Genomic DNA, 12,998 nt, shown 5'->3' on the forward strand with positions numbered 1-12,998 from the left:
AATCATGAGTTCTTGACAACCGTCGGTTGTAATATGATAAAAGATTTGTGATGTGGAATGCTCTGATGAACAACAATCACATAAGGTGGAAGCTCGAAATTGAATGGTAGACCTGAAGGAAGGGTATAAAGGGAATGATACAAGACTCTTTGGCATTGCAAACCCCAAGGTAACTCTTGGTTGGAGCTTAGAGGCACAATAAGCAAGGTCTTCCTCAAAATTAGCACACTGGAGCCTCTAATTAATTAGGTCATTAGTTTCCCTAACTAGTGCTCAATGAGTTGTGCTTGTCTGTCAAATGTTTGTTGCAAAACCACATTATTGTTAAAGCAGGACTTGTGATTAGTGGATTAGTGGAGTGGTTGATTGATTGTTGACATGTTTTATTCCCTAAAAACCGGGTTTCTTTCTTTCTTTCTTTCTTGTACGTGTCTTTGTTTTGACTCTGTTAGTAGATTAGGCATGCTGCCATGGTTGTATTGTATTGGCCAGGTGCAAGGCATTCTAAACCAACACCATTATGGCCTCAGTTGGCAGGACATCCTTTACCAATTGCCTTTCTCTGTTTATTTCCTAAGACTCAAACTGCTACTTCAACCTTGCTACCACCTGAGTCACATGAGTCACAGTTGAGGTATCAAAAAAAAAACCAATGAATGGACAGCTTCAAGTTTTTGTTGTTGTTTTTGTTTTTGGCATACTAATATTCCCAAACCCAGATTTTTTAATCTTTCAAATTTCATTAAATTTGTCTCTCTCATTTTCTGAGCAATTTAATAGGGCCTTGGAAGAAGAAGAATAAACAAAGCACCTTGACATACTCAATACACCTAAACAATAAGGAGATACTATATAATATGTTTGAAAGTATACTAGCCAGCCAGGACCCTTGAGGTGCTCTTCCCTGGTCTCAAAAATGAAGCAATCAGACGGTCAGATTTGCAGGTATACATCTTAGATGTGCATCCATAGATTGCAAGATTAAGCTCTACTTATTCTTACTGATATGGTGCTCTTGCACCAAATTCTTATAAGTTAATGTATCTGATAGATTCTCTTAAACCAGTTGGAGCTTTTAACATTTCAATTTTTTGTGACAAGACATAGTTGATAGGTATTACTATTGCCTTTGTGTATTTTTAATGCAGCTCAGCACCCTTCTTCTCGACCATGCTTTTTTTTTTCTTTTTTTTTTAACGAGAAAAAAGTTTAGGGGGAGATTGGCTACTCTCAATCTCTACCATGCTTTCATTGTTGCTGTATATGCTCTAATTACTTAGCTTTGAAGTGATGGAAATTATACGAATGACATCAAAAGCATCAGGCAAGAAAAAGGGATGCAGAGGAATACAATATACATTTAGAAAGAAAATCTACATTTTTTATGAATGAGGAAAAAAAGAAGATTAAGTTAGCCGACTTATTGGGATATGCATCTTTAAGTTGGATCTAACTTGAGCTTTTTTGTAATTTCTTTGAATGACAACTAAGTGGAACGCAAGAATGGACCAATTGAACTATTATCAAGCTGGTGTTATCTATCTATGTAAATATCTGTCATCTTTTTGTTCTGTTTCTCATTTCAAAGTCTACAACAAGTGGCTGGTTCCTTCCATCCAACTGATTTCACCAATTCTAAGAGATGAGAATCAATGAAAGAAAAGGTATTAAAAAAACACTTCGAAAATAAAAATTTTGAGGCAGAGAGGCAGCTCCTTCAAGAAGAGCTTGGTTAGTTTAGCATTAGAGCTCTTCAGCCAAGGAGATGAGCAAGAATAGTTTATTGGGGTTTTAGAGAATGGGAGACACGGAAACAGCCTCCACGTTCCCCTCATATCTTACTTCCTTTATTTATTGCTCTCTTCTCTCTCTCTCTCTCTCTCTCTCTCTCTCTCTCTCTCTCATGTTACAAGCCTCCTATTGACAAAATGTTGTGTCCCTCCCCAAGGAATAAATATATACCCCTTTCCTCTCTTGTGAAGCTCCATAAATACTCTTATCTCCATTCCTAAGTCTCTCTCTCTCTCTCTCTCTCTGTCTCTCTCTCTTCTGTTTACACCACTGTCTTGATAACAGCTCAAGGAGGGCTCTCTCTTTCAAGTGTTTATGTGATCATGGTTTGTCTCTGTCCACTCTCTGTCTCTCTATGGCATAATTCTTCTTGTCTTTTTGGTTCATATATATAATCACTGAGCAAATTTTGTTGCTTTAATAGGGAATTCAGAAGCCTGCGTGGTTGGAAGCCCTCTATACTCAGAAGTTCTTTGCCGGTTGCTCCTATCATGAAACCGCTAAAAAGAATGAAAAGAATATCTGTTGCTTGGATTGTTGCATCAGTATATGCCCCCATTGTCTGCCATCCCATCGTTTTCATAAGCTCCTTCAAATTCGTCGTTATGTATACCATGATGTTGTCCGATTGGAAGATCTTCAAAAGCTCATAGACTGTAAGAATGTTCAGGTTGGTGCCCTATAATCATCAAAGCTAGGTTAATTAACCATCTCCATCAGTTTGTATATAATATATTACTGTACTGTTTTTGACAATTTAAGTCTTTGATTCTTGTTTAGGCATATACAATCAATAGTGCCAAAGTGGTGTTCATCAAGAAAAGACCTCAGAACAGGCAATTCAAGGGTTCTGGAAACAACTGCACTTCCTGTGACAGAAGTCTTCAAGAACCTTATATCCATTGCTCTCTCGGATGCAAGGTAATCAACTTGACTTACTTTTGAGTGGTGGCTTTGTTCCATTCCATGCATGCAGCTGAATTACTAATAGGTTTTTAATTATCCATGATCATGATCAGTAATGAAAATATCCCAATATGATTGATTGCATTTCTGTTATTTTATGCAACAACAGGCAACATAATATCACTGAATTCTACTAGTTCATATGCTTGCTTAAGAGAGAAAGAGATAGAGGCATATATGAAAGGCTTTAACTAAAACTGAACAGTATTTGGAATGATGAATGTTAATCAGGTGGACTATCTCCTTAAATTGAACAAGGACCTCTCTCCTTTCCTAAAGAAATGCAACTCTCTTCAACTCAGTCCTGACTTCTTGGTTCCTCTTTCTGATACCGGAGACGAGGAGATGACGAGTGATCAGACCAACCCTCATTCTACAATTGTGGACTGCGATGACCCGATGAGCTCATCATCATCCGGGTCATCAGGGTCCGAGAACATGAGCATGAGCATGAACATGGGATACAGACATCATGAGATTGTCCGGAAGAAGAGAAGTGGACTGAATTATGCTTCATTGTGCGGAAGATCAGCTCATAAAGTTTCAGACGAGGACATGGCCTCGAGCATGATCAGTAGGAGAAAACGCATTCCTCATAGATCTCCTCTGTGTTAGCAACAAAAAAAAAAAAAAAAGAAGAAAAAAACCACAAAACTTAAACTTACTATTTTGTCACTACAATTTTCAATTTAATTGACTGAACTGAACCATTCAAATGCTTTGATTAATTAATTCATTACTTTAGCTCTCTCTGTCTCTCTCGAATTTGAAGTTTAATTTTGTTAATTAATCACTTGGTCGGGGTGTTTTGTCTTAATGTGATCACGTGGTTCCCAGTTCCAAGTTATATTGTTTTGTACATTTTTTATATAACTCTTTTAACTCATACTATATTTATGTTGAGGGATTTCTCAAATAATTTTATTTGAGAGACACTATTTAGGGTTCTTTATGATTTTTTTTCAACGATCTAAACTATCTATTTTTTAAGTTTACATTCATAAATCATCCTTGCAAAAATTAGACAAATCGGAAACAGTTTCGACATCCAACTGTGTTCTATAAAATTATTAAACACAGTGCTTTAAGTACTAAAATTTTAATATTTCAATTAAGTGGTCAAAATGATATTGAATTCAAATGATTTTTTATAGAGATGATCTTTGAATGTATATCTACAAAATAGACGGTTTAAATTAGTGAAATATAATACATAATGGATCATATAAGAATATCCCTCAAATAAACTTATTTGAAAAACTCCTCAACTAAAACTTCATGTATTTATATATATAGCCTGATTACTAATATCATCATTGATTCGAGTACTCGTGAAATTGATGGAGCTCTTCTTCTTCTCGTGATCATATTCAATGTCTTTTTAAGCTGGTTCGCATGTTCATGTTACATGCTAATGGTACAACAACTCTTATAATAAATATGTCTACAATTAAGTATATACTTAAACAATTTTTTATTTATTTACGGGTAATGTTAATTACAAACCGAAAGGGACTTCCTTTGACTTTGACTGCAAAATGACACAAAATATTGTACATGTGTGTGCGTGTCTCTGTGAGAGAGAGAGAGAGAGAGTTTAATTAATTTTGACCAGTCAAACCTTCCAGGCTTAGCAGTCATAACAACTGGTTAAACCTTGGCATTACTATCTGTAACAAAGCTTAGTCAAAACCTAGTCATACAATATTTTGTAGCACTATTGTATTATATCAATGTTTTAAACTAATCTTGCAATTAACTAGATACATTACTTAATGATAAAAATAAATAATTCACCTAAATTGTTATTAAAATATTTTCCTAATAAAGCCTTAATATCTAATATTATATGATTGATAGAAATAATATTAACCTTGAGTTTTTTTTAACTTTCTACTTGGTTTTTGTTTTTTTGTTTTTTTTTTTTTGCCGTCTTATTTTATTAACTTTTTTGGTTTGTTTGAGTGACATATGCTTTTGGATTGATTTGAACCCCATGTTCTTACACTCATTTAGGGCCTATATATATTAGGCCTTATTAATGTTTAGCCCAAGAAGTATGGGCAAGGAGACCCTTGTGATTTTTTGTCAGCAAAGCCGAAAACAACTTTTCGTTAGTTTTTGTTTATCTCTAGAGCTATCAATATAAAAGATGAAGAACGCGATTGATAAAGAGACCTAACTTGTTCATCAATTCATTTTTTTTCTTTCATTTCTGTAAGTCCCTGAAAAAAGTAGACTTCTTTGTTCATATTCAAATGATGATTAGTGTAAGACTCAACGCTTTTAACTGATTTTTTTACTTGTTTTCATGACTCTATATATTAACCCTAATTTGCTCCCTCATGAAAGGTCATGGGTTCAAATCCTAACATCTATGTAATGTATGTGAATTAGTATATTATCGCATTTCTCAATAAAAAAGAGTCCTAAACAAAAAAACCCTAATTCGCACCCAACAATCTCCAAAAGGGGACCTAAAGAAACTGAATGACAATATGGGATCCAAAAATACCAAGGAAAAAAAGCAAAGTGAATATGCCTGAAAAGTGAAAGCATCGCCATCATGATCATGATCGTGTTTATGACTAGGATTTTGAAATGACTCCAAATTCTGAGAACCTGGTTGCAGACTGCAGTGAGTGATATTTGCTTCTCTCACACTGTCACACAGACTCAGTCTCTCTCCTCCACTTTTTTGTTTCTCCTTGACACTTCCCATAAAGAAGCAAAAAACACAGTTATGGTCCAAATTGAAAAGCAGTTGATTTTAAATAGAAATTAGCCTAATTAAGTGGTTTAGATTGGCAGGAACCTAAAACAAGCCATTAATAATATGTCCAAAATAATTGGACAGTGATTGAGTATGCACTAGCTAGTAGCTACCTACTCCGAGTAAAGCTTTATGCAGAATCAATGCACATGTACAAAGTGTAGGAGCAATAACTAATTAACTAGTATATTAATATTTAACCCTTTCCGGTATTCTTTCTTCTCCTTCATTCGAGAAGAATAAAATCTTCTGAGTTGTCAGTTACTGATTAAGCTAGTTGCTCCATTTGCTCTTCAAATCCAAAGGAAACTATATTTATATGAATATGAGTGCCTAACCCTAAGCCCTGCTATCATTTTCTAATGTTTATGTCATTTTCTAGTCTACACACTCTTCTGTCGGATTGGATGTTTTGTCTTTCACCCCCGACTCCCTCCACCACTACTTTCAATCTCAAATCATTTCTCATCGAATATGCGACATGCCATATTGGACGCCTGAGAAAACAACCTACAACCATATGCATATAACTTTCTTTGTATGTCGAAACGAAGACATCTATCATTGCAATTTGCATGCATGCATGTGACATGTTGCATGCAAAATAAAAACTCAAAACCATTGGAACTTACTTGGAGGTGGGAATACAGCGGAACGTAAGCCTAGAGACTTCTCACGCACACGACCACCACCACTCATTTTTGAGTAGTAATTTCTTATTACTTAGCAAAGCTATAGCTTAATTTAAAGTAATTTCTGTTCCCATCAGTTATATGTTCTTAGCTACAAGATTGTCATTGCTATAAATATACATTTCTGCTAATCCTCAAGGAAATATTTTGTGGTCAATTATGTACGTATTGAATTTGTGTGTGTATATATATAGCGAGAGAGAAACGGATTTTGATCTTATCCATCATGCTCGTATAATTAATTAAGAAGTCAATTAAAACGATTAAAATCTTCTAAATTTCACAAAACAAACCTATAAATTAAACAAGAATAACACGTTTGTATGAATCTTTATTTACTAGCTAAATAAATACAAACTTATTGCATCGTTGTAATCTACGATTTCCAGCTAAATAATATTTGTTTTGTCAATAGTCATTTTACTTTAAAACCTTCCTTTATCATTCTTTTGAGAATTTCTATCTACATAATTTTAACCCTTAAATTTTGACGGATCAGATTACTCTTCCATTTTGAGTATAAACACGTGAGCCGTTGGATTTGTTTGTATGTCATACCGATTCATAACTTGGATAAGTATTAGTTTAATCCTCTTTTTGGTATCTTTTTATTTTTGTTTAAACCCAAATGTCTTAGTACCAAAAAACAAATAAATCAAATATCTTAGCTTAAAAATAATAGTAAAATAATTTCTCAGTGTCTATTTATCTCTGCTTCTCTGCCCACAAGTTCGTGTGCAGGTATGAATGTATAAATAACCCCACCTCGCACAAGTTGTAGGCGGGTCCTTGTCTCTCCCCCGCCCGCGAGCTCTGCCTCAAAAACCAGAGGTTGAGGAAATTCTCGGACGTAGACGCGTACACAACAACAGGAAGAAGCATTACTAATATAACCCAAAAACCAAAAACAAAATGTTATGCTTCAGATCAAACCCATTGAAAATTTTCCTTCTTTTTGTTTCCTTCTTTTTCTTCATTTCTTTAACTTCCGGAAGCCCTGACCTTTTGCACATTATACGAACAACAGGTACTCATGTATGAAATGCCCCCTTTTATTTTTATTTTTGCTATTTCCTATTTTATTTTTGGATGAAAATGCTGTTACTTTCGTGTTCATTGAGAAAATGGGTTGCTTGAATTTGGTTGGATGTGCAGCTGTAGAGGTAGCTGGTGAGAGAGAGCACGTTGGGATCAATGGGGTGGCGACATGGCCATTGGACACACGGAGGTTTCTTGAAGAAAACACGACTGTCTTATTATTGGCTCAGCAGAGGACAAGCAGAAGAGACCCTCTTAATGGGTTTAACAGATACACAGGAGGCTGGAACATCAGCAATAAGCATTACTGGGCGGTCAGTTCTCTTATCTTAACCTTAATTTAATTTACTTTTGATTCATCGTCTTTTTTCTTTTTTGTTATTTGGGTTTCTCTCAATTTATGAATGAATGATCATGTTATTTGGGTTTATCAATTATGCTGTTTGATAATCAAGAATGAGGTCCGTGTTCTGGTTTCCTGTATGTATGTGGTTAACTTGTGAATTTCTGCATTTGGTTTGCGGATTTCCTGACTTACTGAAACTTTTTTTGATACATATAAGTATAGGCCATGATCAGACCAAAAAAAAAATATATAGGCCATGATGAACTTGCCAGTTTTTAAATTTTTTTGCGTTAATGATGTCCTTGTTGATTATATATATATATATATACATATTTTTTGTTGGGTTTGCTGATACTCTGGTTTCATATTCTTTCTTTCTCAAATCATGTTATTCTGTTTTTGACATTGTTAAGTTGAAGAAATGTATGGTCGATTATGTTGCTCAACGAATGCTTTTGATATAGATTGTTGATTTATGATGCAGTCTGTCGGTTTTACCGCGGCTCCCTTCTTTGTCACCGCTGGTTTATGGTTCCTGCTGTTTGGGATATGCTTGTGCCTTGTCTGTATATGTTACTGCTGCTGTCGAAAAGAGCATTATGGCTATTCTAGAATAGCATATGCTCTCTCTCTCATGATCCTTATCTTCTTCACCCTCATGGCAATGTAACTCTCTTTCTATCTCTTTCCTTCCTCATATCTACACTAAAACGCAATTTGCAGTGCCGATAAATTTCTAGCATTGAACTGATGATGCCTTTTTTAATTTTGATGTTTGTTTGTGTGGTGGGTTCTAGTGTCGGATGCATTGTGCTGTACACTGGTCAGGACAAGTTCCACAACAGTACATGCAGTATGCTGAGTTATGTAGTGAATCAGGCAGATACAACTGCTGAAAACCTCAGGAATGTGTCAGATTATCTTAGTGCAGCTAAGAAGATTGGACTTGACGCCATAGTTCTTCCTGCGGATATTCAGAAGAGTATGGATGACATTATGGGAACCATAAAAAATGTTGCCAATACTCTTTCTGATACAACTGAAAAGAATTCAAAGCGTATACAAGATGGCCTGGATATCATGTAATTAGATTCTTCTACAAGCTCTTGCAACTTCAAACTTGTGCTCACAATGCTAAATTTGGATAACGTGTATCTGTTGTTATGTTTTGCAGAAGAATGGCTCTCATTGTTCTTGCTGCTATTATGCTCTGTTTGGTCTTTATAGGATTTTGTAAGTTCTTTACTTTCTTTTGATTAGAGGTAGGAAGTTTGGAGATTTCACTTTTGGAATTATGCCTTATTAATCTTCTTCTCTTTTTTGTTTTTTGTTTTCCTTGGGGACTACTTTTTGCAGTATTTTCCATTTTTGGGCTGGAATTTCTTGTATACTGGTAAGTGATAAATACCTACCTACAGCTGTTTCCTGTTCAAATTTTAAGGCAGGTCTTTAAATTTTGGAATCTGTTCATTAACAAACACTTGGACATTTGATGCAGTTTGGTGATTATTGGGTGGATTCTTGTCACGGGAACAATCATTTTGTGTGGTATATTTCTCCTCGTCCATAAGTAAGCTCTCTTCACTTTCCTTAAGTGCAGCATTTAGATGTTAATTTCAGCCTGTCAAGCTTAGTCTTGGTTGTTACATATTTGTCTAGAAGCATAGAGCATCAATTCATTTTTCTAAGTGCATTTGTGTATGTAGTGTGTTTGCAGATGCATGTGTCTCCATGGATGAGTGGGTTCAGAAGCAACCCAAGGTTCATACAGCCTTAGAAGATGTACTGCCATGCGTGAACAAAGATTTAGCTCAAGAGGTGTTTTTACGGACCAAGGATGCAACCTTATACACTGTGACAGTGCTCAACCGTGTCATCAACGACGTCGCAAATACTAATTCTCCGACCGTCGATGGTCCCTTGCATTTCAATCAGACTGGCCCACCATTACCCCCTCTCTGCAACCCCCTCTTGGATGATCGCTCCGATCGAAAGTGTATCCCTGGTGAGGTCGAACTGCAAAATGCCGGACAGGTACTTATATACGTACTAACTAACAAATATCAATGCCATTTTTCATGCTTGCTGCATTATTATATATTGCTTTGTTAAGTTGGGTTTGAAATTGAATTGTTGCAGGTATGGAAGAAGTATGTGTGTCAGGTTTCAGCCGCTGGTGTTTGTATAGGTCCTGGGCGGTTGACGCCAACCTATTATGAACAAATGTCAGCTTTCGCGAATGTGAGCTATGCTCTGTATCGTTACGGTCCCTTCTTTCTTAACCTCACAGACTGCACGTTTGTTAGGGACGCATTCTCGGACATAAGCAAACAACATTGTCCCGGTCTGCGAATCCACAGTGCTTGGATCTACATTGGGTTGTTTTTGGTTTCTGCAGCTGTAATGCTGTCCTTGATCTTCTGGGTTATCTATGCCCGCGAACGAAGACATCGTGTCTACACGAAAAAGATTTTGTCGTCGAGAGTTTGTGGAGAATCTGAGATGGAGTTAAGTCATCAGCCTCGGTCCTCCAGGTGCTCCTCCTCCTCCTCCAGGATGAGTTTCAAGACTCCAAGGACTTCAGTAGGGTTCCAGGACAAGGCAACATTTTAATCATAAACATTTTCTTCCATTTGCAACAACCAAAGCAAAGCAGAGCTTCCTTGTTATTGGGTAAAATGTGTTTTTTGGTATTTTTGGTATTTTGGATGTATATCTCAGTGATTATTTTACCCTCAAGTTTTTGGTATCTCCTCCTCCTCCTGTGAAACTTGTTTGAGTAATTTTCTGCTTCACCACCGACTGTACATAAAATTCAATAGACCGACCCTTTTAAGGATAAAGGATTAGCTGCCTTCCAATCTCCATCAGTCAAATATCACTACAATAAATTGGGCAACCTTTAATCATCCAATCAAAATCAGCAAGTAATGGTTCAATGTGAAAGAAATCTAGTCTAAAGGATGAGCATGTTGAAATAAAGGAATCAATTACAGATAATGTTGCAATCTCTTAGCCAATGTCAATCAACATCAAAGAATGTTGTTTTGAGTGAAAGATGAAAATTGGCCAAATTTCCATATGTCACAAGTCAACAGTAGAGGCTCATGATCAAAATCATAATGCGACTCCAATTTCTTTCGTAATATCTCATTTCCTGTCTCACACAATTTTTATATTATTTATTTTACATCCTTAATTTGATTGAAAACCCGACATCCATTGATTCTAAAGGCAAACTCATGTTTATCTTATCTTATTTTATTTTACAGCTAGCCATTCCATTGCCGCAAAGGTGTCATCTCTACAAGACAATCGTCTCTTAATTGCGTGCAATCCCAATGTTGTTGGAACGCTAAACCAATCAAAAAGAGCCCACACACTAAATGAAGGAGATCATATCTTCTAAGGGTCATGCTAGGGATTTTCCTATCTTCTAATCTAATACAAAGTGAAAACAAACAAATTTTTTACCTATGTGTTATGAAAATGACTTTTAGAAGTAAGTGTCGGCAGACTAAAACGACGATAACTAACCTCAAATCTCTCAATGAAAAGAGAGCAATTCTCCCAATATTTGACCGACAAACTAATTTGATTAAAGACTCAATTTTATTAGGTGTTTTATTACAGAATATAAATTAACTATAAGGTAAAAAAACATGAACGTTTAATTTGAAAAGAAGGGTAAAAATGTACTATACCCGTCTAGAAGAATGCCATCAAGATTGAGGTAAACAATAATTGTTGTCCTTTATAGTTTCTGAATTCCTACTTATAAGTTACTTGGTGCAATTAGTTATCCATTTGAACGGTAAAACTGATTTGACATATAGACCCTTGTGCCCTTCCAATCCAAATGTCCTTGAAATATCATCATCATCATTATCATTTTAATCAAAGGAAGTTAGGGGATGTGGGTGGGTATGAAGGAAAAGGTTACTAAGGTAAATTCGAAAAACCAGAAGAAGCTATATAAAATCCCCCAACTCCAAACCAGCCATTAGTTTGATTTGAATCACCAAATTAAAAAAAAAAAAAAGAATAGTCAGCCTCTTCCCCCCACAAACCCCAACCCAATAGAAAATAGAAAATAGAAATTGTTAGTGGTTGAACTATTCCATGGCCTCAAAAACTGCAACCTGCATTTCAAAATCACACAACTCAAACCGCACATGTTTATGTTCACCCACCTCACATCCTGGATCTTTCAGGTGCAGTTTGCACAGAAATTCCAATAAGCAGCAACCCATTATCAGTAATCCTGCATTTGTTGTTAAACCAAATTCCATTAAGGGGTGCCTGCTCCTTCAGCTCATCAAGCCCTCCAGCCATGATCTTCAAAGGAGAAGAAAGTTCCAGCCCAGGCCCACCAGATTCTGTTTAATGAATAACACCAGAAATCAGCTTGCAGTTTCTTGATTTAATGAATGATCAAATATGTTTGTACAGTAGGAAAGGTAAAAATAAATAATATATTTTTTGTAATTGTTTCTCTGCTTTCTTTATACATTTTTATCTCTGGAAAAAAAAAAAATATATGATCCTGTTAAGATTTCTTACATGGAGAGTGATTTATTTGATTCCCTTTGCCAATAATGAACAAAGAAAAAGCAACAGTGGTGGTGGTTCTGCATATTTAATTTATTTTCCTTTGTCCCCCCTAACTTGAACATGCTAATTATTTATATAGATTAGCATCAGTGTACTGTGTATGGCATTCCTTTGAAGGACATAATAATAAAAGCAATAATGGCATGATTTGATGCATCACACATGCGCTAATTTACTGATAACCTCAAAGCTCAGCTGAACAATCTTATTACATTAAAATAAATATAATAAATCTGAAGCATATGAACAACCCGACCTTAGCTCAGTTGGTAGAGCGGAGGACTGTAGTTGGAAAATCCATCAGATATCCTTAGGTCGCTGGTTCGAATCCGGCAGGTCGGAAATCTTTTTAATTTTTTGCATTTATTATTTATTCAACCTCCTCCAAAACGCACTAGCCGGTAAATAAAACACACCCAAAATTGATTAGGGCAACAAACAAGAACCTTCCAAACACCAACTTGCTTGAAGAAATTAGAAATGTTTATGAGGTCAAAAGCTCGGACAATTCAAATGCATGCTGCGGAGACTTGCAAACACCAACTTGCTTATGAATTTATGAGTTTGACCCTTGACCTGGGCTGGCACGAACCATCCAGTGCAGTGCAGTTCACATAATAAAAGACTGGTCCATGGATTGGTTTTGCTTCCAAAACTAAACTTGGTGCGACCCACATCCCCCACCATGTGGGAGGACTTTTCGTCCAATATTCAATCATATTGGACATTAGGTTGCATTTTCAAACTCTTGGCAAACAAGATTTCCAGAAGAAAAGTA

General features: G+C 35.9%; 2 protein-coding genes and 1 non-coding gene across 4 annotated transcripts; all 3 read left to right on the forward strand.

Annotated features, from left to right (window-relative positions):
* On the forward strand, nt 368-3,654 carry LOC18769375. 2 transcript variants are annotated; one of them, XM_020568700.1, is made up of 5 exons: nt 368-634; nt 781-2,117; nt 2,216-2,461; nt 2,572-2,712; nt 2,989-3,654. In XM_020568700.1, exons 2-5 carry the CDS (start codon nt 2,115-2,117, stop codon nt 3,370-3,372), a joined length of 774 nt encoding a protein of 257 aa, XP_020424289.1. In that variant the 5' UTR covers nt 368-634; nt 781-2,114; the 3' UTR covers nt 3,373-3,654. The 2 variants fall into 2 exon arrangements, with proteins under 2 accessions (XP_020424289.1, XP_020424288.1); XM_020568699.1 differs by having other exon boundaries at nt 368-2,117.
* Nucleotides 6,982-10,355, forward strand: LOC18770301. The gene is made up of 9 exons (XM_020567794.1): nt 6,982-7,249; nt 7,378-7,574; nt 8,091-8,272; nt 8,404-8,688; nt 8,781-8,839; nt 8,963-8,999; nt 9,105-9,176; nt 9,313-9,640; nt 9,746-10,355. The coding sequence occupies exons 1-9, from the start codon at nt 7,135-7,137 to the stop codon at nt 10,217-10,219; spliced, it is 1,749 nt and encodes a 582-aa protein (XP_020423383.1). The 5' UTR covers nt 6,982-7,134; the 3' UTR covers nt 10,220-10,355.
* On the forward strand, nt 12,472-12,562 carry TRNAY-GUA. Its single transcript is given in 2 exon segments — nt 12,472-12,508; nt 12,527-12,562. It is a non-coding gene; the product is annotated as a tRNA-Tyr (tRNA).

Source organism: Prunus persica, chromosome G7, assembly GCF_000346465.2.
Source record: "Prunus persica cultivar Lovell chromosome G7, Prunus_persica_NCBIv2, whole genome shotgun sequence".
Taxonomy (NCBI): Eukaryota; Viridiplantae; Streptophyta; class Magnoliopsida; order Rosales; family Rosaceae; genus Prunus; species Prunus persica.

Excerpts from the sequence above, each read along its gene's own strand:
- LOC18769375 (XM_020568699.1), top strand. Across the intron at positions 2,462-2,571 it reads TAGACTGTAAGAATGTTCAG|GCATATACAATCAATAGTGC; the intron begins GTTGGTGCCCTA and ends ATTCTTGTTTAG. Across the intron at positions 2,713-2,988 it reads ATTGCTCTCTCGGATGCAAG|GTGGACTATCTCCTTAAATT; the intron begins GTAATCAACTTG and ends AATGTTAATCAG.
- LOC18770301 (XM_020567794.1), top strand. The coding sequence starts at position 7,135 with ATGTTATGCTTCAGATCAAACCCATTGAAAATTTTCCTTCTTTTTGTT. Across the intron at positions 8,840-8,962 it reads TTTGGTCTTTATAGGATTTT|TATTTTCCATTTTTGGGCTG; the intron begins GTAAGTTCTTTA and ends TACTTTTTGCAG. Across the intron at positions 9,641-9,745 it reads AACTGCAAAATGCCGGACAG|GTATGGAAGAAGTATGTGTG; the intron begins GTACTTATATAC and ends GAATTGTTGCAG.